At 36.2% G+C, this 24216-nt stretch overlaps 1 protein-coding gene and 1 long non-coding RNA gene across 7 annotated transcripts in view; one reads left to right on the top strand and one right to left on the bottom strand.

Annotated features, from left to right (window-relative positions):
- The window catches only part of MYOM1 (myomesin 1), a 136577-nt gene that overhangs the window by 42362 nt on the left and 69999 nt on the right, over positions 1-24216 (bottom strand). For 3 of the 6 annotated variants that reach the window (XM_072828933.1, XM_072828932.1, XM_072828934.1), the window contains exons 15-22: positions 23933-24116; positions 22983-23157; positions 21060-21181; positions 19573-19860; positions 17468-17664; positions 10664-10790; positions 7898-8082; positions 5694-5808 (exon numbers count right to left, since the gene is read on the bottom strand). In XM_072828933.1, the coding sequence (XP_072685034.1) occupies positions 5694-5808; positions 7898-8082; positions 10664-10790; positions 17468-17664; positions 19573-19860; positions 21060-21181; positions 22983-23157; positions 23933-24116 (1393 nt within the window). The remainder of the gene's footprint in view (positions 1-5693; positions 5809-7897; positions 8083-10663; positions 10791-17467; positions 17665-19572; positions 19861-21059; positions 21182-22982; positions 23158-23932; positions 24117-24216) is intronic. The other 3 variants (XR_012032357.1, XM_072828935.1, XM_072828936.1) reach the window with 1 other exon arrangement.
- LOC140635009 (uncharacterized) lies at positions 8742-10057 on the top strand. The gene is made up of 2 exons (XR_012032362.1): positions 8742-8881; positions 9941-10057. It is a non-coding gene; the product is annotated as an uncharacterized lncRNA (long non-coding RNA).

The raw sequence follows: 24216 nt of genomic DNA, 5'->3' as shown, positions 1-24216 counted from the left end.
CTTTTTGTATGATGAAGGAAGTAACTGTGTCCAACTGGAAGGGCTAACTTTTCCACATATTAAAATCTAAGAGGAAGTTCAATAGTGGAATTCCTTGAGTAAAGGAGTTCTTAAAATATAATGGGCAAAAAATTCTATAGCAATTTTTAAAAAGATATAGGATATTCAAAAAAAAAGATATAGGATATTCAAATGGATGGTTCTTTTCATAAATACTCTAGAAAAAAACAAGAGCAAATATAATGCCAGCATTTCTTTTTCTTTGTTCTTTTTGTCTTGTTTCAAGTTTTTATTTAAATTCTAGTTAGTTAACATAATGCCAGCATTTCTCATGGGCCCCAAGCTAATCCATTGAACAATGCCTGTGTAGATGGACTTGGTGCAGTGTCAGAGTTAAGAAAGGTATAGTTACAACATCCCGAAATTTTCTTTTTGGAATGTCTCATGCCTAATTGAGTTCTTGCCAAGAACTGACCTACTGTAACATCATGGTTGAACTCATAAATGTTGGAAGAGCCACACTCTCTAAAGTTGACTAATATATGATCAAAATGGTTCAGATGCTTACCTGGCAGGCAGTAAATTTGATATTCTGCTGTCAAAGTAAAGCCTTCCCTATGGATAGTCTTTTTTTTTTTAATTTTTTTTAAATTTTTATTTATTTATGATAGTTACAGAGAGAGAGAGAGGCAGAGACACAGGCAGAGGGAGAAGCAGGCTCCATGCACCGGGAGCCCGATGTGGGATTCGATCCCGGGTCTCCAGGATCGTGCCCTGGGCCAAAGGCAGGCGCCAAACCGCTGCGCCACCCAGGGATCCCCTTATGGATAGTCTTATCTGGATGAAAAGCCATCCCACTTTCCCACAGTTAGGTTGGAAAAGTGGACCATAATCTGTTAGGACTTAGATTTAATAAAAAATGACCTTCGAATCTGCTCGAGAACATGAAGGAACATGAAGAATTCAGTTAAGAACACAGGAGATTTGGCAATAGAAAATGAAAGTGATTATTTTGGTCGAAAAAGGATTTAAGAAGAGTTGTCTTGAGTCTGCTGCCTCAACCCTACCCTACACAAATCCTTACTATGGACACAAGGGGATACCAGATTGTATAGAATGGCATTTTAATGGTCCCTTTGGGCTTGCCACCACATCCAATATATGAACGAGTTAAGGTGCAGCTCAGGACTAAAACGAATGATTTGGAAAGTAGCTGTCCCTTCACTCCAAAAAATGATTTGAAGAAAAATAAAATTTAAAAGCTGAAGTGAAATCACAGTAAACTGTTCATATTCCTACATATTTCATAATATGATAAGCAAATTTTTTTCATATAGTCTTTCCATCAGCATTAATAGATCATTTTTACAAGCTTTAACTATTTGTCCTTTTTCATGGTGTGTGTGTGTGTGTGTGTGTGTGTGTGTGGTATTTAAAAAAACTGGAAAAAATAATAAACTGGAGAGTGGGATAGAATTGAATTAATATAATCAGCCACATGTGATACTTAACTCTCCTATGTTTAAGATCAAAACTGCTGGCTGACTTATCACTTTGGTACCCACATTGTGGCCCCCATTACAAAATGTCTAGGCTTAAGCTGACGCTCTGTGGCTATAAAACAGTCATACTCACTGGCCAAAACATGGTAGTCATTCATTATTTTTCTCCTTTAATAAATGACTACTGTGTACCAAGTACCACATACAGGGAGAAAAGATAAACAGCTCCTGTTTTAAAGGAGCCCACAGTGTGAAGCAAAGTTCACAACTCTGATTTCATACTAGAATTACCCAAGTGGCTAAACAAACAAAAATGAACCTATGCCCAGGCTCAGTCCCAGAGATTCTGATATAAATGATGTACAGTAAAGTCTGGAATGGAGTCAGTACTTTTAAAAAGTCCCTGGCATGATTCTCATGTACAGCAAAGGTTGAGAACTACTGTTTTAATGAGTGAAAGAGAATAATTAATAAACAAATGCAAGGGAACTTTTCTAAATGAAGCCAGCTGAGCTTAAGAGTCAGCCTGACTTCCTGCTCAAGAATCGTTGAAGACTCCACCTCTAGGTGACGAGCAAATCTTTGCATCCTCAGTGCTCCCAGGTTCTGTGACCAACCAGTTTTCAGAAACCTGAATTGGTTAGGAGGTTGTCAACTCAATCCCAGCTCATCATTCCTTTTAGTGTTGTGTTCTCCTAACCTGCCTTGCTCCTGGTGACCAAGCCCTAACTTCTGGTCACCCAGCTCCTGCTTGAGACTCTGTATTGTGTTTGGACCCTCCTGTCCATCACTTGAATTTTCCTGCCTGCTGCTGAGTCTCTGGTAAGAATACCTGCAGCCTGTCAACACCTAGTCATTTCTTGCCCTCTAGATCACCTGCCACACCTTAGCAGGTCTCTCTTTTACCTCCCATCTGATCTGGCTCACCTTTCTCCACTTCCACCTCCACCCCAGGCTTGATGCAATCAACACAGATACTATTCTAAAAATATCAAATATCAAGAATAGAATTACCTTTTATTTACCAACAATTCTATACTAGATATTTTTCAGCTTATTCTTCATATGGGCTTTTTTTTCTTTTTCTTTTTTTTTTTTTTTTTAGCTTAATAGAAGCATGATACACAAGTCCATTTTTCTGGTTCCTCATTGGCAAAACAATTCAACTTTCTGGCAGTGGCTGAGTTACATCTGCTAGCATATTCACTGACTTCAGTGGGAGACCAGTGATCCTCCCAACCCTGGTGGATTAAGTTAACTTTCAGCTCCAATTCAAATTACACTTGTGATTTCTTGTTAGAACTATTTGAGGTTTGCTGTTACACGATGAGCTTTATTTTCTGAAATTTTAATAATATATTCCAAAAGAAGTTGTTCTTCTGCAATAGCAATCCAAATTTAACATCCTAAATCTTAAAATTGATAACATGCTTCCCCATCCTTGCCCTATTCATTCTAACATAAAATAAATATCTGGGTAAAAGTAAAATATTGGTATTTAACAAAATTATTATATAGACAACTTTACAATATATATATAAGTTCTTTTGGGACTTACGAAACCCCAGTTTATAGACTATTCAAGTATAAGAAATATTTGATGAATATCCATCATAGCTCTCATCATACACCATGTTGTAAACTCTGAGTTTTCCACCTAGATTGTAAGCCTGGTATACAGTAGTATCACGAGCCTCTGCTCCTGTTGCCCATGCATATTATACAGACATATCGTAGCTGCTTAAGGAATGTATGTCCCAAGAATAAATGTGCATTGCATATATGAATGAATCCACATGTCTCCTGGGTTTCAGTGCTCCTTCATGGTGAAGCACTTTGACTTTGTGCATCCTAGGATTCTTTTCCAGGCTGTGAGCCAAAGGCTTAATCTGGTGCTGTTTAGCGGATCAGTGTCTGCAGCTGTTCTTTGTAGTTCTATTCTGGGAATAAAATGGCCACAAAAAATGACTTCCAAATCAGTGAAACAAAACTCTTCACCCATGTGCTAATCAGAAGATCATTTTCTGGTGGTAAAACTTCCATAGTGACACTTTTATTAATGTCATGCCTGGCTACCTGCCACTCTGAGGCTATTGATGAGAAGATAAGAGATCAATTTAACCTTTTTCAGTTAATCAGATTTGGAATCTACTGCCTCAAGGGTGCTTTTAACTTATCAATGATTAGGTTAAGAGTTTATCTCTATGGTAACCCAGATGTTGTTCTTACAAGAGTCTGCAGTTTGATCCTTTTGCATGTCCATTTCTTCCTATTTCCTTATAATTGGCAACTTCAGAGTCTGATTCCTATAGGAACATATATCATGGTGTCTTCATGTGTTGCCTTTTACCTGGCATATATGTTCCTAGCGTTCTCCTGTTTTCTCATGAAATTTTGCAGGAGGTACTTATATGAGGTGTAGCACTTTGTCCAGACAACTTCCACACTTGTGTGTAAGGTTATTTTTCACACCCAGGTCTTAGAGGGTACTTATGAATAGTATAAAGTAGGTTATGAAGTAAAAGGATGAGAAGGGTGGATATTTACTAAAAGAATATTTTTGATAAACTTTTCAAGTAATATTCAGTGAAAGCAAAGGTTTTTACATTTACTTTCTTTCCTTATCATAAAAATAAATATCACATTATATATCTACTCTTTATTTTAATCTAAAAATCAGGGTGTGTTGAAGTGAATGTGCTTGGACTAGAATGAAGGCTAACTTGAAATAAGTGGTTAATACATTTTTATCCTCTCTCATTTCCAATGCTTTTTTTTAAAATTTTTATTTATTTATGATAGTCACACACACACAGAGAGAGAGAGAGAGAGGCAGAGACATAGGCAGAGGGAGAAGCAGGCTCCATGCACCGGGAGCCCGACGTGGGATTCGATCCCGGGTCTCCAGGATCACGCCCTGGGCCAAAGGCAGGCGCCAAACCGCTGCGCCACCCAGGGATCCCTCCAATGCTTTTTTTAAAGTTATTTTTTATTGATTTATAATTGGCACAATATTATGTTAATTTTATGTGTACCAGGTAGTGTTTCAATATTTTTATACCTTATGAGTGACCACCTTGATAGGCCTACTTAACCATCTACAAGGTATACAAAATTATTGCCTATGCTGTACATTACAGTGCTTTTTTCTTAACTTCTATGAATTGAAATATATACTAACTTGGAATAGCACTAAAGATTAAATGACAAAACAAATAATTATTAGGTAATAATCTGAAACTATTTGCACAATGAACACTGTAAACTTTGCTCACATAATAAAGGGGAAAGACTGTCTTCCCTAGTCCAATCATGGCACCTTTTAAAACTGGGAAGTGAAAGATCCTTCCACTCCACAGATCATCCAGTTAAAACTGCTATTAGTTTTACCTCAGGGGTCAACAAACTATGGCCTGCAGGCTAAGTTTGGCTCATTGCCTCTTTTTGTATGGCCTACAAGCTAAGAATGGTTTTTGAATTTTGAAACAATTGAAAAAAAATAAAAAGAAAATATTTCAAGGCATGTGAAAATTACTTAAAATTTAAGTTTCATAATACATTCAATATATAATGTATATAACTGGCACAATAAAGTTTTATTAGAACACAGCCATGCTCACAAGTTTATATATTATTTATGGCTGCTTTTATGCCATGGAAGAGTTGAGTATTGTGACAGAGATCATATGGCCAAGAGCCAAAAATATTTACTATCTGGTTCTTCACAGAAAACATTCGCTGACCCCTAGAGCTTAATAGCTACAATTATATGAATTCTGCTTTTGTTTAAGAATCGTGCTTGTTCACTGGGCTGTCCAGCTTCTACAACTGGGAAAATATTCTTGTAGGACTTAATGGCCACAGTATAATAATGGGAATAATGCCCCAGGAAAGTATGCTTGAAATAGTTCAGAAAGCATCATTTGATCAAGACCTTCCCTGTTTTTAGATATAGATCAGAATAGCTCTGGATCACTTCAAATCTGGTTTACTCCTGTTTTAAGAGCACCCGTGATGCAATAAATGACTCATGTCCGCAGGCCAAATTTACCAACTATTCAGATAGCATAAACGGATAATTTTGAAAATTAGGAAAAAACATAGAAAGTAAGATTGAATGTTGCTTTGGTATGTTACACAGATGAGATTAACTTTTTCATTAAAGTTTTACGTTTTCACGTAAAAGCCCACCTGGACGAGTTTCTGCCACAACAGGCCCAGCGAGGTCCGATGGCTTGCCGACACCCGCCTGGTTTATGGCTCGGACACGGAGCACGTAGCTAACGCCCTCCTGGAGGCCTTGTACCTGGAAGAAGCAGGAACAGAAATGATGGGTGTTCTGTGTCCTTTAAACACAAGTGGTTTTCCTTTGTATGAACTACTTCATTGTAGAGCTCAAATTCTCCCGTTTGTGGAACTGTCTCCCACCCTCACTTAAGTTTACCAGATTAAACTTTCTTTCAGATTAAACCTTTTAATATGTACATTTTTTTCTCCATTTCAGGCTTGAAATTTTTCTGGATATAAGATACCTGGAAGAGTGAATCTATATCACAGTGGGTATGAAGATTACAGGACATCTCTACATATTGTTTGAATTTTTCATCATGAGCATGTGTCGGTTTTATAATCAGAAGTCAGTAAGTCTACTTTCACTTTAAAAAGTGTAGACAAGGGAAGCCTGGGTGGCTCAGCGGTTGAGCATCTGCCTTTGGCCCAGGGCGTGATCCTGGAGTACCAGGATCGAGCCCCATGTCGGGCTCCCTGCATGGAGCCTGCTTCTCCCTCCTCCTGTGTCTCTGCCCCTCTCTCTCTCTCTCTGTGTCTCTCATGAATAAATAAATAAGAATCTTTAAAAAAAAAAAAAAGTGTAGACAAACTCTAAAATAATTTCTTTATGGAAAATTCACCTCCCAGTTTGTGAGGTACATTTAACCTCAGTGTCAATCTCTCTCTCTCTCTGTCTCTCTCTGTCTTTGCCTTTCTTCTTTTTCTTTTTTCAAATGAGTGACCTTAACCATTCTTTGATATGTTTAAATTCTATTCCTTTTTCTTCCCGCCCATCTTTTCTGGGCTTCTCATCCTTGTATTGTTTAACCTGAGTCAAGTCCAATGTCAGCTCTTGGGATCCTGTGCTGTGGCAAATTGAAAATTTGGAAACTATTCTGGGAATAATTACACACCACCAATAAACAGGATGTATCTGACTTTTATTTTACACTGTCCTTTGGGGGTTTCTTTGAATCTAGAGGACTCCTGACTCATTTGGACTACCCAACCCAATAGCAGGCTAAGTTCCTGACCTTCCTTCATCTTTTTCTCTTCCCCATGAAATGTGACCTTTCTTACCTCCTCAAGGTTTTGTCAGGGAGGTCATTAGCATATCCTGAGAGTTAATGGCATGTTTAACGGTCATCTCTCTTAGAGGACATATTTATATTTTTTTATGGGGACAGTAAATACCTCATCTCTGGAGAGTGGCTGACAGATGGTATGGACTTTAGTCCACAGTGGCAGGTCAATGGAAGATAACTTTTATAGCAGGCATACCCTGAGTATCTTCTAAGTCTCACCTGTCTAGGCAATGGCTTATTCTGCCAACAGATAGAGCTGCAAAATAAATGCACTGTGCTGCTTTCTGAATAATTGTGGTGAAGCCACACTTTATTCTAAGTAATAAGAGTCAGAATCATATTCCCCACACTTTCTGAAGCCCTGGTGTGGATTAAGGGTCTCTTGGTGTCACTGGTGACATAGGGAAAAACATTCTTTTGAGATACCCATTTGTTACAATTGAGATTCAGTGGCTTTAGCAGAATAATATTTGGTAGATAATTATGGAATTTGTTCAACTAGAACACTAAAGGAATCTGGAAGGCAAAGACGTAGATAAGAGTAAGGATTAGGTCAAGAGTTGAGTGAACGCATTCCACTTTCCTCTGAGCTCATGTGAGTACAAGCAGGAGGGAGCCCGTGACTCAAAGGAATCAGCAGGTAAAGCCTTGCTGGCATGAATGCTATGAAAACAACACCCTTAAATAAAAAAACTCAAAAAAAAAATCAGAGGTAGAAATGAGAAAGTCACCTTTCTAAGATTGTAATAAAAATGTAAGGTGGGTAAGTAGAGGCAAGGAGGGAAAAAAGAGAGAGGAGGGAGCTTGTGGATGTTTTGCAAAGCTAGGCTCTGGGATTCAGGTTAAATAGAACCAAATGGCTTTAAGCATCAGGAACTTCCCCCAACCCCAACTGCTGCCAAATGGGATCTTAGCAGGAGCCCAATGTAAGAAATATATCAAAGCAGAAATGTTGTGTTTTATCTAATTTTAAAGTTATTATCATTAGGGGAACATTTGTCTTTCTAAAAAAGGTTTATCCAAATCTGAACACCCTCTTACCCTCAGGTACGTGTTTTTAATAGCTGCCTTGTTGAGTCCTCGCCATTGGTCATCTTTGGCATTGGCCTCTTTCAAGTCCACAAAGTACCCAGTGACCGGAGTCCTTCCAGAATGGACTGGAGGCTTCCACTGCAGAACCAGGGAGGTTTTCCTAACCTCACTATATTTGACATTGTGTGGGGGTCCTGAGAAAGAGAGAGAGAGACCAATGTATAAAAATTGTAACATAGATGAGAAAATTCAAATACATATAAATCTAGAACCACATTTGAAGTCTTAAAGCTGAATCCAGTGTTATTTTGTGAAGTCTATCAATCCTATAAAAATAGGTATTTTGTGGTCATTTTGTATCAAGTTTCCTCAATGGCTCTACATCAACCTACTAAGTCCCTATTTGGGCAGCAGGTAGTTAGAGCCAATTCAAGGTGGCCCCCAGAGGCTGGATGATAACTTGCCTTCAGGGTGTCCTTGGGCTTGTGGTCCTCATCTTTTATCAGAAGAGTTTAATGTGGTTGCAAATTCAGTTTAAGATTACTTTTAGATGGCAATCTGAAAATTTCCCTAAATCTCAAATCAGGATGAAAAAAGCAACTCTCTTTGATGGCATATGAATATAGATAGTAATTTTTTTTTACAAGAAAAAGTAATATATTACAAAATAGTTCCCTTTTAGAGGGAAATCTTTCCCATAGGGCATATATTCCATGTAGGAGCAAAAGCAAACTACAATTACAGTTTACAAAGAACTTTCATGAAAAGATACAATTAATCCCATAGGCCCCAGCTAAACACTGCTAGGTACTTTATATTTATTTGTCTCATTCATCCTTAAGACAACAGAAAGCTCAGAGAAGCCAAGTAACTTGATCAACCTGTTCAGGAAGAAAGCCAAATGTTCTCCTTGTCCATGTGCTGTTTGCAGTCTTGGGAGAATCCAAACTACTAAGTGATATCCCACATCTTTCCATGACCACCAGCTGCTATGTAAGTGATATATTTATTTTCTTTCTTCCTATTTTTTTTTTCTTTTAAATAACTGATTTCTAACCAACCAATCAAAATCACCTAAACTGACTCATAGCTACAAACACAGACTCTACCATGCTATGCTTTGGCATTTTGCAATTGATAGCTCAATATTTGTGGGGCCCTATATCTTGGCTTAACGATCACGGATATGTGTCATCCTTGCCTTCCACCAAGGTTTAAATAATATGGTAACAGATTTAAAAAATAACCAATACCTTATAATAGTGTGTCATGTTCTGTTTTGCAAAGGGCTTCTAAATAATTTTCTTGTGCCATCCTCAGAACCCAGTGAGGCATCCAAAAAGGTAGCACTCATCCTGCAACCTCTTTTGCTAACTATATCTCTCAATCAAAACATTTTCCACAGGCCTGCTCAGAATTTCTGAGTTTCTAGTCACTTATATTTTAATTTTATTCAGGAATTGTAAGAATTTAAAAACGGGTCCACTTTTGTGTAGGTGACAGAAAGAGCTTAAGAAATATTTACTGGCTTAAGGAGGTGCGAGAAAAGGCTGCATGTTTGCCTCTTATATTTATTAAAGTTGAGTGAGTGTTTGAACTTCTCTTAGGTTTCTCTTGTAATCTTTTTATTCAAATTTGATAGAGAAGTGATGCAAATATAAGCTAAGCAAAGGCAAAACTGATGGTTCTTCAAGGGCACTAGGGCTTCACATAGAGGAAGAGGGTGGTATCAAGGACATGGCTGGATCCACCCAGTATGCTCCAGGTGGCCTTGTGTTCTAATGTGGTCGATACTGGTGTTATACATATCCTGCATATTAAGCCCAAGTGGGAGAATCTAGTCATCCTGTGGCACTCATTGGGTCTGTGAAGTTGGTACTGTTGGAAGCAAAATGAAATCACCCACTAAATACATTAACGTGGCTAGTTTGAAATTTAATGGCTTGGTAAATTTGTTTGTATTCAATTTTTTAATTTGTTCAGTGTTGTAGCTGTGTTTTAAAAGGCACAGGTAACTGTTTCTGCCTTCTCCCCATTTTCTTCCCTGTTCAGCCAACCACCCACTATGGCAACCTCCATAAGAGAATATTTCCAGCCAGGTTCCAGGAACTTTGTTGTGATGCAGAGTTGAGACAAAAGTGGAGAGAGAACAAAATGACTAGAGAAGTAAGTGGAGAGAGTTAAGTGAAGAAAGTCCAGAACTTAAGTCCCAGGCAGGCATGTTAAGTCCACCTACATAATACCATAAAGAGCTAGAAGCAAGGGAGGAAAGAGACAAGGAAGAGGAGTCACATTGGCTGAGCTTGGAGGGAGAGATTTCTGGAGATTGATAAGTGAAAGGTTCCAGGGCAATATGGAAGAATACATGAGAATTAGGAAGTACAGGAAGAAATTTTTGAGGTATTTTGTTGTGGGATACAAGTTGGATGCCCTTCGATGGTCTTTAAGCAACACAAAAAAATATCAGAATTCCTTTTAAATGATAATGTAGAACTCAGATTGTGTGCTTCTGTTAATCCTATTCCAAGCAGAAAGATATAACTCTGAGGGCTCTAGGATGTATTTGGAATATAAGCACATGAAATTATAGTCAGTTTTATATTAGTGCCTATTATTTGATAGGATTACAGAAATATTTCAGGTAAACATAAGGGGCCAAGAGAACTCTTTTCCCTTAGAAACTGTCTATGTAGCACTTAAATTTACTTCCCAGCAGTAGGTTCTTTTGGAAGATACCTCAAGCCTGAGTGCTGAGAAATGGTTTTCATGGTTTACCTGGAACAGCAATGGTCCACTCTTCACATTTGAAGCATTCACTTACTGCTGAGGGTACTCCCAACCCAGCGATGTTCATGGCCGCCACTTGAAACTGATACACCATGTTTTCCTTCAAGTTGCTAATCTGCAACATGACAATATCACAGAGTGGATGATGATTCAGGTTTGTTTTTTCAATTGTTCAATATTTTATTTACTTACCTCTTGTGTTGGACACACCCTGAAATGACCCCCAATGAATCATACCCTTTTGTAATCTACTCCCCCTGGGTGTGAGTAAAATCTGTGACCTGGTTCCAACCAACAGAATATGGGAAAGGTATTGGAATATCAGTCCTGTGATTGTTGTTCCATCATATAGAAAAGGAGGAGGGATATTACAGATATAATTAAAGTCCCTAATCAAAAGTGAGTTCATCAAAAGGGAGATTATCCTGGGTAGGTCTGAATTAATCAGATGAAAACTCTCAAAATGGGGTTTGGCACTTTCATGAAGAAAACACTGTCCTGATGGCATTCAAGAGGCAAATGCCATGTTGCGAACTGCCTAGCCACTCACATTTGGAGAAGAGCAGCCTCTAGGAGTAGAGGGCCCCAGACTTACAGCTGGAAGAACTGAATTCTGCCAGTGACTGAATAAGTTTGGAAGAGGAACTCAACTCCAGATGAGAATGAGCCCTGCTGACACCTAGAATAAAACGTTGTGAGACCTCAAGCAGAAGACTCATCTAAGACATGCTTAGACTCCTGACTTACAGACACTGTGATATAACAAATAGGGGTTGTTTTAAGTCACAAAGTTTGTGGTAATTTGCTAAGCAGAAATAGAAAATTTATGCTTGTACAGATGAAAATTAAATGAATTCTAAGCTAGGAATAAAAATATTCAAAATCTTTCATTTTTCTGCTCCTTACTGAATGACTTAATGACTTTTCTATATCCCTCATAGGAAATTTGGCTGTAGTAAATATATGTGATAAAATAATGAATGTGAAAATATTTGCACAGTATAAATGATGGAATATATTAGTGTGAAAAAAATCCATGGACTATAAACAATCCTTTGAGAATTAAAAATGCTTAATAAGTGAGGGCATTTAGGTAGCTCAGTTAGTTAAACATCCGACTCTTGATTTCAGCCCAGGTCATGATCAGGCTCTGTGCTCAGAGAAGTCGGCTTGCTCTTCTTCTTCTGTCCCTCCCCCCACTCATGCTCTCTCTCTGTCTCTAATAAATAAATAAAATCCTTTAAAAATGCTTAATAAATGAAGGCATCGATAGAACCAGTTGGGTTAATAAAACTTACCCATTATATGACTTAAGACAAGCAAAACAAATATATATCTATGATCCTGATTTGATCAAGTAGAATATAATGGCTATATGTTATGGGTAACAGAATAATACAAACTCCCTTTTTGATTCACACACACACATACAAACACATTTCCTTTAAGAAGGAAAGATCTTTTTAATTAGTAGGAAACCATCATGTAGATAACTTGGATCTAAAAGTACTTTATTCAGGTACCAGAGCTGTTTTGGGGTTCCATTAGGGTGACCAACAATTCCAGTTTTCTTGGGACTGTGGGGTTTCTAAGGATGTAGGCAGTATAGTGCTGAAACTAAGAGAATCCTAGGCAAACAGAGAAAGTTGGTCATTCTAGGCTTAGGTGAAATATTGTAGCATGGGACTTCTATTTCTGGCAATGGTGAACCAGGCTATAGAGATTAATCATCTTGCTAAAAAATTAAAAATACTAGACAAAAATATCTTTAAAAAATCTTTTCAAAAGCATCAAATTAGTGTCGAGACATTATAGAATTATAAGAACAGAATAATGGGAAATAGGGAACAAAAAAGAGATAAGTGGAATCTATATAGAAGTGGCTTTTACCTTTGGGATAGCTGCCAAAAAAGAAAAGTTTGACCTTTGGTTTTTATTATCTCAAAAGCAGAGGAACTCTGAAATCAAAGCCTAGAGCCAACCTAAGAAGGGTAATAAAAGGGAACCCTCTACAATTAAGATGGAGTCCTTAAGGGCTTTACTCTTTGGGAGTAAAGTTGAAATAGAAATAAACCTGCCTTCATACAGTATAAATTTACACTGCTTGATTGTCCCCAAAATTAAAGGCTTGTATTTGATTTAAGAAAAAAAAACTCAACAAGTGGTATCCCCAGGTACCTTGCAGAAGCAAATACAAATCTTTTACAGAGAAAAATGTCTTCATCCTGAACCTCAAATTATTCATGCAAATAATATTTTAGTGACAATGAGCAGCACATAATCAAGGATAACCAAGCATAGAAAACAAGATACTATGAACAAGATACTACAAAACCAATGAAAACAGATACATACCTGCAAATATATTAGATGACAGAATCATCATAGATTAGAAAAACAGCTATGCTTACTATGTTTTAAACATAAAATACAAATTTAAAACATCCGTGGGACTACTCCTGAAACTAATGTTACACTATATGTTAACTAACTAGAATTTAATTTAAAACTTGAAACATTAAAAAAAGTATCTGCAGGAGAGCCAGCAAACTATAAAATATTTTGTAAAATGTGACCTAAAAAGGAAAAAATACAATAATAGAAAAATAATGGATGAGTTTAACAGAAAATCAGATGCAAAAGAAGAGAAAATATGTAAACTAATAGAAAGTTATAAGAAATCACACAGACCACAGTGCAGAAAGATACAAAGATGGAAAAGAGAGAAGAGTGATTAATAGACATGGAAGATAGAATGAGAATGTCAAATACATGTTAAATAGAGTTTCAAGAGGAGAGAGGAGAGAATGGGGCAGCAACAATATTTTAGGAGATAAATGGCTTAGAATTTTCCAGAAAGATCTTCTTGAAAAATCCAACCCACAGATTGAAAATACTCCTCATGCCAAAATCCTAGGCAGAGACATTTTTAAAAACCTATTCTGAGATACATAATTTAACTGTAGCACACCAAACAGAGAGTAAAAATATTAAAAGCTGTCTAAAAGACAACACTCAAATAAGCAAACAGACTAAAAGCTGACATGTCAGTGGCAACATTGAACCAAAAGACAGTGGAATTATACCTTCCAATTGTGAAAGAAAATAACTACATTATATAATGTTTTATCTAGAAAAATTTTTTGGAAAATGAAGAAAAAAGTTATTTTCAGATGAACAAAAGTAAAAGAGTATGTGTTTTCAGAATACCCTAACTAAAGAACATTCTAAACTATTTAATTTAGATGAAAGGAAAGTGTTCTCAACTAGAAGGTCAAAAATGTGAAATTAAAAGAAAATAAAATCTTAAATAAAATAATTTACATAAATCTAAGTATCGACTATAAAACATTAATAACATTACTTTTGGATTTAAAAAATGACTTACAAACACATACACAATAGCATATAAAATGGGACTAGGATAAATGGATTACAGTATTCTGAGGCCCTATTTTTCTCAGACAAGGTTAAAACAATAGAATTCAGACTGTTAATTTGCTCACTATAATTTTTAGAGTAACCACCAAAAACAAACACTGGAGAATTTATAGCTTTCAAGGTAGTATAGAGGGGGAAAGGGCATGGCTAAAAGGTGAGGGTAAGAAACCTATTCAAAAGTAATCAAGTAAGGACAGAAAATGAACAGAACAAGCAAACAGAAAACACAAAATAAAGATGATTGGTTTTACAAAAAAGTGGTAGTATCATTAAATACCCCAGTTAAATGACAAAGACTCTCAGGTAGGAAAAATACCCCACCCTATGATTTTTAAGAGATATATATATATCATATGATATATATATATATCATGAAGTTAAAGACAGATTGAAAGTCAAAGGATGAAAAATTATATACCATACAAACACCAACCAAAAGAAAATTAATAAATTTATATTAATAACAGACGATAGAGACTTGAAGGCAAGACATATTGTCAGTGATATCAAAAGTCACTTTATATGCATCTAATAACACCTCTACAAAATATATAAAGTAACATTTTAATTGGGTGAATTTTATGATTTGTGAATTATATCTCAATAAAGTAAGATTATCCTGCAATTTTCCCTTCCCGTACTATCCTTGTCAAGTATTTTTATCAAATTAACTCTAGTCTCAGGGTAATTTCACTCATGAACATAAAAGCAAAAATCCTAAACAACAATAAGTAAAAAAAAATCCAGTAATATATAGACAGAATATACATAATGTCCAATTTGGATTTATGCCAGGAATGCAAGGTTATTTTAACATTAGATAATTACTAGAATATACCACATTAAAACTAAAGGGAAAAATCATATAACCATCTCAATGGATTCAGAAAAAATATTTCATAATTTTCATTAATTCTTAACTAGGAATAGAAGGAAACTTCCTTTAGCTGATAACAGATGTCTATCAAACACTGATAGTAAATATAATATTTAATGGTGAAATGGTGAAATGTTTTCCTTTAGATAAAGACCAAGTCTAGAATGACCAAGATCACCACTTCTATCAGTATTTTGTTAACGATTTTAAGTAGAAAGTTAAGAAAATAAAGCAAAAAATATAAAATTTGGGAATGAAGAAGCAACCTGTCATTTGCAGATGATATGATATACAGGAATCAAAAAGAGCTCATAGGTAACATAGAAATAATAAGAAAATTTAGCAAAAACTTATACATAACAATGACATGTAAAATCAATACATAAAAATGAGGTATATTTCTCTATACCAGCAATAACAAAATGATATAAAAACAGACTATTTAAGCACCAAAAACATGTAATACCTATAAATAAATAACAAATGATGTGCAAAACTTCTCTAGAGAATTATAAAGCTTTATTGAGAAGCTTTAAAGACCAAAATAAATGGAGAGAAATATCATGTTCATATATTAGAAGAGTTCATATTTTAAAGATGTCAATTATTCCTCAATTTATTTATGGATTCAATGCAATACCAATCACAATTGTAAAATGTTTTAGTTTAATTTAATTTTATTTTATTTGTTGTGTTTGCTTTTGCTTGTCTTGTTTTTTGGTAGAACTTGGTAACCTAATTCTACAATTTATATCAAAGTGCAAAGGACTAAAAACAGCCTAGGAATAATAAACTAAACTGAGATAACTTGATCTATCAGTTATCAAATTTGCTATAAAGTGGTAATGATTAAATTAATGTGGTTCTGGTCCAGTGATAGACAAACAGACCAGTGGAACAAAATGGAAAACACAGAAGCAGACACATGCATCAAAGAAACTTGACACATGATACAAATAGCCTAGAAGAATAGTAGAAAAAAGGGCAAACTTTTCAATAGATGGGACAACTGTTTCCCTACAGGGGAAAAATGAATGTTGACCTTTATACCACAAAGCAAATGTTAAGTCTGGCTGCAATAAATTTGATATTAAAATTAGTGTTGTTACCATAAGGAGAAGAAAATACTAACCAATGAGCAGGAAAAATAGACACAGCCTCCATAGCTACCAAGGATTTTAAGCTCAGAATATACAAAGAACTTCACAAGGCAGTAAGAAAATCTATTAGAAAAATGGGCAAATCTTTGTGCAGGCATGTTATAAAAGATTTCAAAATGGATATTATATATAGCAAAAGATGTTCAGATTCATTTGACACCCCGATTGTCAAAACTGAAAATGTGTGAATATACCAAGTGTTAGGGGAATGTGCAACAATGGGAATTCTCATACTCTTCAGAAAACCAGTATAGACGTATCTACTAAAATTAAAGATAACAGATTCTCTGGCCCACCAATTCTGCTTTTAGGTAATAACCTAGAGAAACTAGTGCATATACATGCCAGCAGACAAAAATGTACAAAAATGTTCATAGCTACACTGTTTGATATAGCTATAAATGTGAAAATACTGAAATATCAATAACTAGATTGAAAAGTATATTGTGAGACAGTCATATAATAGAATACCATACAATAATGAAGTCATAGCTACACATCAACATAGAAGAACTTTAAAAATATGATTTTATTTTATATATTCTTGTTTTAACTTCTTTATGTATTCAGTATGTGTGTGATATTCCATAAATTTTAAATGTTAGATTTAAAACCTGTGGCACTGAGTTGGGGAAAGCATCATTCTCCCAACCTCATCCTGCTCTTGCTCTCACAGCATAGGGTTCTGGGAGTATTAAGGGGGGTGACTTTCCTCTAGCTAACAATACTCCAAAGAGAGGAACCATAGTTATGGCATCAGTAAAACCCTTCAAGTACTCTGAGATGGGCAAAGCAGTAAAAAGAAATGTGTGGGTAGACACATATCAATCATCCCTTCGTGGCCATCAGAGCCACTATAATGGGGGACACTTCACAGGTGGTGAGCTGATGCTGGCCATCAGGTCCATGTCCCTTTATCCTTTGTGATTTGAACACTGAAAGCTAAAACTGCAGTCTTTTAGATCCTGGGACTCTTGAGCTAGCAGCACATTGGTTATAGATATTTTGTTTTGAAATAAACATGAATTCTTACCATAAGTATACATTTCATAGTAAATATTCTAGGAAGTTATTATGTTTATGCATATGAATCAGAAGATACAAATCCTTCCTGGTCAATCAGCGTACTTCTATTTACCCTGATATATTTGTGACAAAAATCCTGTCGTTGTAGACAATGGACACTGGAGAAATGATATGAATCATTTATAAGCTGCTGGGTGTGGGTGTGGGTGTGGGTGTGCGTGTGTGTGCAAGCAAGCATGTCATCATCATATATGTGACACTCCACACTACAGAAGGTCACACATTTACCTTATATGCCTCATCACTGACAGCTTTGATGTTGGCTTCTCTCCATCTTCCTGGTACTCCATCAATTACCTCACGATAGTTTACATAATAGCCAGTAATTTCAGCTCCTCCAGTCTTATCTGGTTGCTTCCATCCAAGAACCATCGAGTCACGAAAACTTTCAAGACAAGTGATATCACAGGGTGGAGATGGTGCCGCTGTTGCAATATGAATACCAAGTAAGTAGAAAGAAATGCATTTATGATTTTATGTACATTAAACTTGTTTCATTCGTGCCACCTGTGAGGGCACTAGGGTCTTGCAGTATAAAACTAAAGTGTGAAGACTAATCAGTAACTTGGCACCCAATTTGGTGTATGAGAAAAAAAACCCACATACAGTAAAAAAGTGCACTGCAAATATTATTCCAAAGATAAAAAGAACCTGCTCTCCTACTTCCACAGAAGAATAATTTTTGAAATACTAACAGCAAAACAGTGCAATATTCTGAAAAATGATTCTATTCCCCAGAAGAAGAAATATTTTTCACAAGATACATATTTTTGTTTCTTAATGTGGTTTTGTTTTTATTTGCTCCTTGAGGAAAATGAAGTATGTATATCAATTTCTGCCTCAATGTGCTTATAGAGAATTTCCATGTTATTTCCAAATGGTTAGCATTTCACCATTCAGGCATACATACCCTTGTGAGACCTTATAACTAAACAAGTTCTGTCTACGCACAGAAAAAATCTTATTTCAAGCTCAGCTAAATGCCATCTTAAAAAATTTTTTTTTAAAGTAGGCACAATCTGCCATGTGATTTTTCTCTTAGTATATAATACCTTTTGCTGCATTATTTTTAACCTGATGTTGGACTATTATTTATATGGTACAAAATGCTAGACAGCTGTCACCGTGTTTATTATTTCCTAGCCAGAAAAATATCTGGAGGATGTTTTAAAAGTCTTCTTTCATTTATGTGGCTTTGCTGATCAACTTCTCCCCCAACTAGTAAATAATGGTGTTTGATAAAGAAAGAGAGGGTCAGGTGGTGGAAAGAAATCCATCCAGATGTGCAATGACATGAAAAAGACTTTTCTGAATATTGATTTGGATTACAGGGGAAAAAAAGAACTACTTATTCTTATTCAAAAGATTCTTAGAACAATAAAGATTTTTTAAAAATAAAATACATTTGTTTCTCTCTCCTCTCACCAACCTCCTTCATTCTTTACACTAAAAATGTTCTCTCTCATCTCTCTCACTCTTCCTATTACAGAGACATATTGAATGAACTCTCAAATGAATATCCCATCTTGAGTTGAAGGTACAATAAAGGTTAAAAAAAATAGAAGTTATAGAAGTTGGAAGTGGAGTAGTAATAGGAGATGGATGAGAGGCATGCTACAATGCTTATCATTTCATTTTTATTTGATAAGAAAACACTGTCACCTAGAATATATAAGCCACAAGTATCAAATATCCTATTAAGAAAATTCTGACCTTACTGATAAATAGTCTTAAATAAATCAGTTCTGGGAATGTGATTCACATAGCCCAGAATTTAGCTTTATGTGATGATTGTAATTGCCTGTTAAACTTGTCATGGCACATCAAAGAGATACTATTACTTATATTTATTGGAGTCAAATATGAAGGATAACTTGAAAACCTGAAGATGAACAGCAGTAATAACTACGGTCCTGATAAAATGTGACTTCTTTGAAACATATTTTTCCCATACATGTATTGAGCATGAGTATTTCCAAGAACTCTACATGGGCTGTGATTATCAAATCCTTTCTCCTCTCAGCTCTAATTTTCTTAGCGAAATGAGGCCAATGGTGTGTCTGCCTGAGAAACCAAACAGGGCTCAATAACCAAATCACTTTAAATATTCTGCTGTCATTAAGCACAGTGAAGTATGTATAAAAGCCAAACTCCCCCAAAGTTACTTTTACAACTCATTAGACAAAAGTACTGCAAATAGATAGCTGAAAACATGTCAAATGAAGAATAAACATTGATGAAAGTGAACACAGAGATGGAAGAATGTGATCTCGACAATGAGGTGAGGACACTGATGGAGACAGATGGAATAGTCGTACTCTTTCGAATCTCACCTAGGTCCTTCTTCTTTTTCAGAGGGTCAGACTTACTTTTCCCCTTAAGGGCTGCCTTCTGTGGTGATGGGGTAAGCTCTTCCTGAACTGTTTCACTTACTTTACTCACTTCTGTTTGGCCCAGGTTGTGAGCGCTACTGGGTAGTGAAGGTTTGTTAAGTTTGCTACCAAGCAAAGCATTTTTCTTAAAGGCTGGCTGGGAGGCTTCATGCATGCCTCCCCTGGAGTCTGTTAGTCCACCAGGTGTATCATTCAGTTCAGGCCACACATCTGGAGACACTCCTCCCCCTACAATCACCAGATAACAACATAAACACTTTGAGCCCAGACACAGTACAAATTGCTCTTACTTAATAGAACAAAGGGGGAAAGTATTAGGCCCACAAATAGAACAAAAGTCATCTTAGTTTAATGGAAATCACTCAGCTTTTCAAGAAATATGGAAAGCATACATTCCAAAATAATTTATGCCAAGGAAACATTTCAACTTCTCCATATTCTGGGAAAAGAAGAAATAAGAACAGAAAACCACAGACAGAACAGGAACCATTTTGATTCACAGAACCCAAGTATATATAAGAAAAAAAAAACAAATCTCTGACATTTTTTTAAAGATATTAAGTCCTATTGTTCAACAGAATGACGGGAGGAAAAGATCATAAAGTGCACAAGACATACATTAAAGACCCTGATTTTATAACAGAATTATGTACATTACTGAAATATTAATGGTCTGTACCTCCCAACCTCAAAAAAATGTTCACTATTGTCCATAAATACCATAAGGAGTATTAAAAAATAATACGGCATGTTAACCAAAGATAACTGATATAAAATAATCTTTCCTTTCAAATATGTGTTGCTCTATCACAGACTTCATTTTTGGTGCTCTGAACTACCTGGGTCCCTTCCCTGCTTTATCTAAGATTGGGAGGCACATCATGTACATACATACAATTACTTTATTACCAGTTTTATTCTGTTGGTTACTTTGCGAGCAGAGATGTAGCATATGATTAAGCAACCACGTGTGTCTTGCACAAAACTTAGAGGAGTTTATAAAAAGCATGTTAATATATTGTTAGTGAAAACAAGCCAGGCTTTGTCACAGGTGAAATGGCATTTAGGTACAAAATGATCTGTGTTACGGGTGATATACCACTCCAAGGAACTGGATGGCCCTTCACATTCCCAGGATGAGCACGAAGTTAGAATGGAGTTTCACACAGTGGGAAATATCTGAGGAAACTCAAACTTGTGAAGATGACAAGGCTACAGATGCACAGAATCTGGATAAGTGATGAAGATCTGTAAAATAATGGCTATGGAAGGTTAGCTGTCACCTGGAGTCAGAGAAAATGGTCATCTGAGGATGGAATCATCAAGCAATTCTAGAAGCTTTAAACAATTTCTGGAGAGCATGGTATCTTCCTTTATAACTTATAAAAATCCATTTTTAACTACAAAGTTATGCATAAGGAACTTACCAATAGCAGCTTTTACTTCTATTGCTTCTGAATCCTGTGAATATTCACTAAGTCCAGCTGCATTAACTGCTCTGACCCGGAAGATGTAACTCTGACCAGTTGCCAATCCATGGCAAGTAAATCTAAAAGGAAAGGAAGTTTCAAAAATTTTTCCTAGGGATAGGGGGAATTAGACAAGATGGTTTTAGCTTAACTGAATGATCTGGCTTTATAAAAACAATTCATTTTCTAATAGCAAAAAGAATAAGTACAGAGATCAGGTAATGTATGTGCTTTGGACAGGAAGGCAGCTAATTAAGGCAATTTTCTAAACTCACCCTATTAACACAGAGTCCTCCTGGCTTTCCCCTGAATAAGTACCTTAACTTTTCTGAGCCTTTGTGTGTTTATTAGTAAAATTGGGATAATATGTCTTCATCATAATTTTTTGTGTAAAGATTGGCCATAAGGTATTTAAAGTATCTATTTCAGGGCTTAGCATTGAATAAATAATAGGTGGTATTAATACTAGTAATGGCCTTTTCAAGTATATACTTAGGGCTATAAGGCATTGGCTGCTCTGTGTTATAGGGCCTAGGCACTGCTTCTAGGCATGGCAGGGAAGGTATAATTACTTGAGGAATTACACTAGAATCTGAAAATAAGATGAAATATGGATTACCATTTAGATATAAGGACCCAGTAATGAAGTGTGAATCCATGGGCAGTTTCACACATAAAACAACCTCACTTCTTAATAGCTATTATGGCTATAAATAGCCATTTCATGAATCACTGTAACATTTTAATCCATCCTGAAGACTATAACCAGAGGAAATAACAGGCCTGCTAATGACTCTATTACCATTAGTAATGTTGGAATATTTAATGAAGGCAGTCATAAATTAGGCCAATCCTTTAGGTCAGCTCAGTTCAGCAAATATTTATTGAGCACTTCAGTGTTCCAGACACTGAGCTAGATACTGTGGACACAAAGGTGAATAAAAAATGGTGCCTGTCCTTGAGAAGCTCCCATCTGTTTGTGGAAAGGCAGACCTTGTCTAACCCTCTATAAATATTTCTAAATAGTCCCAGGAAAATGCTGGGAACTCAGAATAAAAGCGAAATGAACAGATGAATCTCTTGCTTTCTCCCATTAATTGATTTGCCTCTATTCTTTCCTGTTCTGCAAAAGAAACAACTCATCCTATGGGGGTCCTTGGACTTTGAAGTGGCCATACCAGAAGCTCTCTAACAAGCTCATTTGACAATTTGGGAGGCTGGAATTCTCCTCTCAGACTGGTCCTAAATCAAAGGAGGCTCAGAGTTTGGTTGCAGGTCAGAACTCATCATCAACCTGCAAAGCTGACTGACAAAATATTTGAAAGCAAGAAAAAGAAAATAACCCTCTTCATATTAGAAACAGATATAAAGAAGTGGCAAGATATTGTGAATGTCTTTTTGTTAGTGTTACTCATTACTACTAGCACCAAGTTTAACCATGTTCAGAATTTGTAAATGTTGATATTCTTTTCCTATTCGTTTAAGATGCCTTAGGGGCACCTGGGTGATTCAGTTGGTCAAGTGTCCAACTCTCAATTTCAGCTCAGGTTACGATCTCAGGGTTTGTGAGATAGAGCCTGCTTAAGATTCTCTCCCCTCCCCCTCACCACCACACCTTTCTTAAATAAATAAATAAATAAATAAATAAATAAATAAATAAATGAAATGCCTGAGTACTTTATGTCAGTCAAATATCTAGCAGAAGATTATGTTCAATTTTAAACTCATTTGGATATTTAAGGTATCGTGTTTTTACAAAATCTCCCGTGTTAGATGTTTGTGCTGCTGTCTGGGTCAGTGGTTTCATTTCCTCTTCAAAGCTCCAGTGCTCTAGAGTCAGAAGGCTCCCCACAGCACCTCCCACCCCAACACTGCAGTTACCGTGAGCCTTTCACAGGATTGTTATTGCAGGGCTCCCACTTGCCAGAGCCGACAACACTTGACTCTATGTAGTACCCGACCAGCTCCTTAGCATCTTTGGATTCCTCCCATGAAACTATCACTGATGTGTCTGTATTTCTGCTTGGGATGATTTTGCCTGGGGGCTTGGGGATATCTGATAAAGGAGGAAAATGATGATCAAACTCAGGGCAGTTTTTAAAAATTCATTCTTATCACATATGAACAAACACATGCATATATATTTTTATATAAGTAATCATGTCAAGTGTACTATTGCTTTATTTTATATATATATATATATTTTTTTATTTTATATTTGTTAAAGCAGAAAATAAAAAAAAATACGTTTGGAGGCAATAATGATACACTAAATACTCCAGGAAAAAAAATACATGAGCAATGCAGTTGAAACTCTTGGAGTTTACTTTTCATGACTTCATAATTCATAATAATGAGTTTTTAAAATGTCTCAGCCAGGTACAGTCAATTAAATTAAATTTATAATGTGAAAGGATGCCATCACTTTTACTTCTGGATATATACTTCCTAATGAAATTAGAAATTTACATGTGAAATTAAATTATTTAAATTATATTTATAATGTGAAAGGATGCCATCACTTTTACTTCTGGATATATACTTTCTTTTTTTTTTTAATTTTTATTTATTTGTGATAGTCACAGAGAGAGAGAGAGAGAATGAGGCAGAGACACAGGCAGAGGGAGAAGCAGGCCCCATGCACCGGGAGCCCAACGTGGGATTCGATCCCGGGTCTCCAGGATCACGCCCTGGGCCAAAGGCAGGCGCCAAACCGCTGCACCACCCAGGGATCCCCGGATATATACTTTCTAATGAAATTCTTGCTTTGGAATTTTTCTTGAACTGAAGTAAAGTCAGTTTACAGTTGTTCAACCAAACTCTTTACTCACCAAGTTTGTCCCCTACAACGGTCACTTCGGTTGCCTCTGAAGGCTCACCAACTCCTGCTGAGTTAGAACAGCGGACACGGAAACGGTAGGATTTCCCTTCAGCCAGGTCGAACAGAGCAAAGCGGGGAGACTTCACAGGGAGCTCTGTGTTCACCCGCTGCCAGTTTTCTGTTCCTGCATCACACTGCAGCCCAAACAGTGAGATCCATTTACAACACAGCAAGAATAGATGGGAACTCTGAGCCAGGCATTTAGCAGTCTTATTTCTCAGTCAACAAACTACT

Source organism: Canis lupus, chromosome 6 (genome assembly GCF_048164855.1).
Source record: "Canis lupus baileyi chromosome 6, mCanLup2.hap1, whole genome shotgun sequence".
NCBI lineage: Eukaryota > Metazoa > Chordata > Mammalia > Carnivora > Canidae > Canis > Canis lupus.
Note: the sequence above shows the minus strand (reverse complement) of the source record. Positions and strands in the feature narration are given on the sequence as shown.